The following is a 2,958-nucleotide window of genomic DNA, read 5'->3' on the forward strand; positions in this document are numbered from 1 at the left end:
AGGTGAAGGTGAGAGAGATCTCAAACTCACTAACCAAGCATCTAAACCACCATACGACGTCCTCTTGGATAACTAATGTTGTATATATTATTAATATCATCATATTAAGTTTAGTTTTTCCTTAAATAACTCACACATATGCATAAAAATTGGTCTATGACCTTATAAATACAAATTATTTGTTATATATAGATACCGAATTTTCAGAGCCGAACTCACATTTATAAATCGAATTATACACGTGCGTATGTCGTTCCGAATTACTGACGAATCACGTCCCATTGACCGAATTTTGGACCGAATCTGGATTTTACAAAACCGTATAATACTCGTACGTATGCCGTTCCGTACGTTTTCCGAATCCCGAATTGCTAACTAGGCTCCAGCGTCATCATCTGATTTATCCTCATCCTCCAAAGATTCGTCCTTCTGTTGCTTTCCTGCATCGGTGATATCTTCAGAGAATCGGTGATATCTTCAAAGAATGAAGAAAAGATGAAGGTTATGCTTGTAAATGTTAATAAATTGAAGGGTATTATTGTATTCTCCTTTCACAGTTTAATTTTATATGAATTTATTAATAATTAATAAACAGAAGTTAATATCTAACCTGGTCAAAGCAGGTCAACGTTGGTCTTTAGACCAAACGCTGAGGCTGGACAAATGTTAGACCGAATCCAGGTTTTGGCCAAAACCTAAGTACCAAAAACCAAATAATCTATTTTGATTAGGTGTTTACTTGAACGAATAAACTCTGATTTTTGTCCATAATAATGGATTTTTTGTTGTATGTTCATTTTTTAGAATGATCTCGAATCTATAAAAAGCATAACCAACACCTGGTAGTTCATCAAACATAATAAACTCCTACAAGAAAATAAGTAGGAAGTTCGGAGTTCATCAGAGAACATATACTCAGATAATTATGGAAATAAAAATGTTACAGAAATTAATGTTAATAGAACAGAAGGGTATTATTGTTCATTTTATATTTTCAAATAATTATAGACCAAACAGGAAACACCTTTTCCCGTTGGACCAAATAGTCTTGGAACCACCTAAAAAAGGACCGAAATGATAATTTCCCCTTTACATATGTTATTGTAGAATACTACTAAATGATTCTCCCCTTGTTCGTCAAAAAATTGGCAAAGGTGATGAGTTACATAAAAGAGTTATTGATACTAAAGATAACATACCAATTTTTTAAGATGGTTCCACCAAGTTTTACCTCAGTGTCCTCATCAATGAGAGATAAAGGTACAATTATTTCCTATAATTCCACAACCGCACTGCCTACAAAAATATAACAATTAAGCACAAATTCAAAATTGAACTCTCTCATTTGATGTCATTTTTCTTTTTTCTTTTTACTCAAAAATGTAAAATATATTGAAAAAGCTCACTTAACCACCAAGATGGTGAGAATTGAGACCAAAAGGAAACAAAGAAAGCTCAATTACAATAGATCTCATAAAGTAAAGAAAAACCAAAACATAAATATGTCATTACATCTTCCAAATTTTGCAAAACTGTGTTTAAAGGGTATCCCTGAAAAATGTCAGTTCCCACACACCAGTTAAACATGAACACCTTGACACTATCAATGATCGAGTCTAAAGGATTGTATCTGTCATCGAACAATCTATCATTTCTCTCAATCCATCCTGCCCACCAAATTGCAAATGGATACATATCCCAAATCTTTTTCTTAATAGACCTTGCAGCACCTTTCTTCCTTCTCCATTTCCAAATAGTATTCCTAACACAATCTTGAAACACCCACTGCAACTTGTAATAACTTAAAAAATAATGCCAGACTGACCTTGTAGTTTCACAGTGCAAGAAAATGTGCTGATTTGATTCAGCTGCCTTTTTTACAAAGCAAGCAACCATTAACCACAATAGAGTTCCTATAAGAGTCTAATGTTTGAGCTGCATTATAACATAATATCCATATGAAGAAAATCACCTTCTGTGGAATTCTTGGATTCCACATAGACTTATAAGGGAACATAATCAAACCTTCATCTTCAAGTGCTTTACAACATTCTGCCACGGGAAATCCATGATTGCCTGCCAGCCAAACTCTTTGATCAGGGCCATTATTAGTATTGATAATTGGCGATAAGTTTAATAAATGTGCAACATCTTCCACTTCAGACTCCTTCAAGTTCCTGCAAAAATCCAAGTTCCATGTATTTGTATTAGAAATTTCCAATAAGTCTTGTATTGTAGCATCTTTCTTTCTACTTATTTTATACAGTGCAGGGAAAAGAGTCTTCAATGATTGTCCATTTATCCATTTGTCTTTCCAGAATAAACACTTATCACCACTGTTGACATGTATAATAGAATTTAACTCCATAACAGATGTACTCTTCAAGATACCAGATGATGTGATTTATAGATAGTGATAAAAAGTGATTCGATTCTCGAACTTGTGAAGGATACCTTTAGACTTAAATTCAAAACTAAATAGAAAACTCGCTAATAATTGTAACAAACACCGACAAAGTTGGTATCAATATTAAAAGAACACTGAGGCTAATATTCCACTATTTTTCAAGTTCAAAGTGATTTGGTCCAAATATTTATATTCATGCAATTTTCTCGTTTAATTTGATTCTAAAATATTGCAACTAATATATTTTCAAAAGTAATAATTGTAAATACCAACTATGAAGCATCAAGAGTCTACAAACTAAGCATACTCCATCAAAATAGATCACAATCACTCAAATAAAAATCATATTCAATAATAGTTCAAGGCAAATAATCATAATAATAATTGCAATAAGTTAAATAAAATAGATTGTACCGCTTTTTGTTGGAAAAATAGCTTCCTCTATCGCCTCAGCAATGGGGTTTAGCTCCTCATATTAATCAAGATCTCAAAATAATTGTTTATGGCTCAAAAGATGATTAAAAAGATGAAAAGTGATAATACAGACGATT

At 32.5% G+C, this 2,958-nt stretch overlaps 1 protein-coding gene across 1 annotated transcript; it reads right to left on the reverse strand.

Moving 5' to 3' along the window:
• Positions 1-375: 375 nt before the first annotated feature.
• LOC113315314 lies at positions 376-2,368 on the reverse strand. Its single transcript, XM_026563608.1, has 5 exons — positions 2,265-2,368; positions 1,973-2,177; positions 1,513-1,872; positions 1,289-1,296; positions 376-475 (listed from the first exon to the last, which is right to left on the reverse strand). Exons 1-5 carry the CDS (start codon positions 2,366-2,368, stop codon positions 376-378), a joined length of 777 nt encoding a protein of 258 aa, XP_026419393.1.
• Positions 2,369-2,958: the final 590 nt, after the last annotated feature.

This window comes from Papaver somniferum, chromosome 10 (genome assembly GCF_003573695.1).
Source record: "Papaver somniferum cultivar HN1 chromosome 10, ASM357369v1, whole genome shotgun sequence".
Taxonomy (NCBI): Eukaryota; Viridiplantae; Streptophyta; class Magnoliopsida; order Ranunculales; family Papaveraceae; genus Papaver; species Papaver somniferum.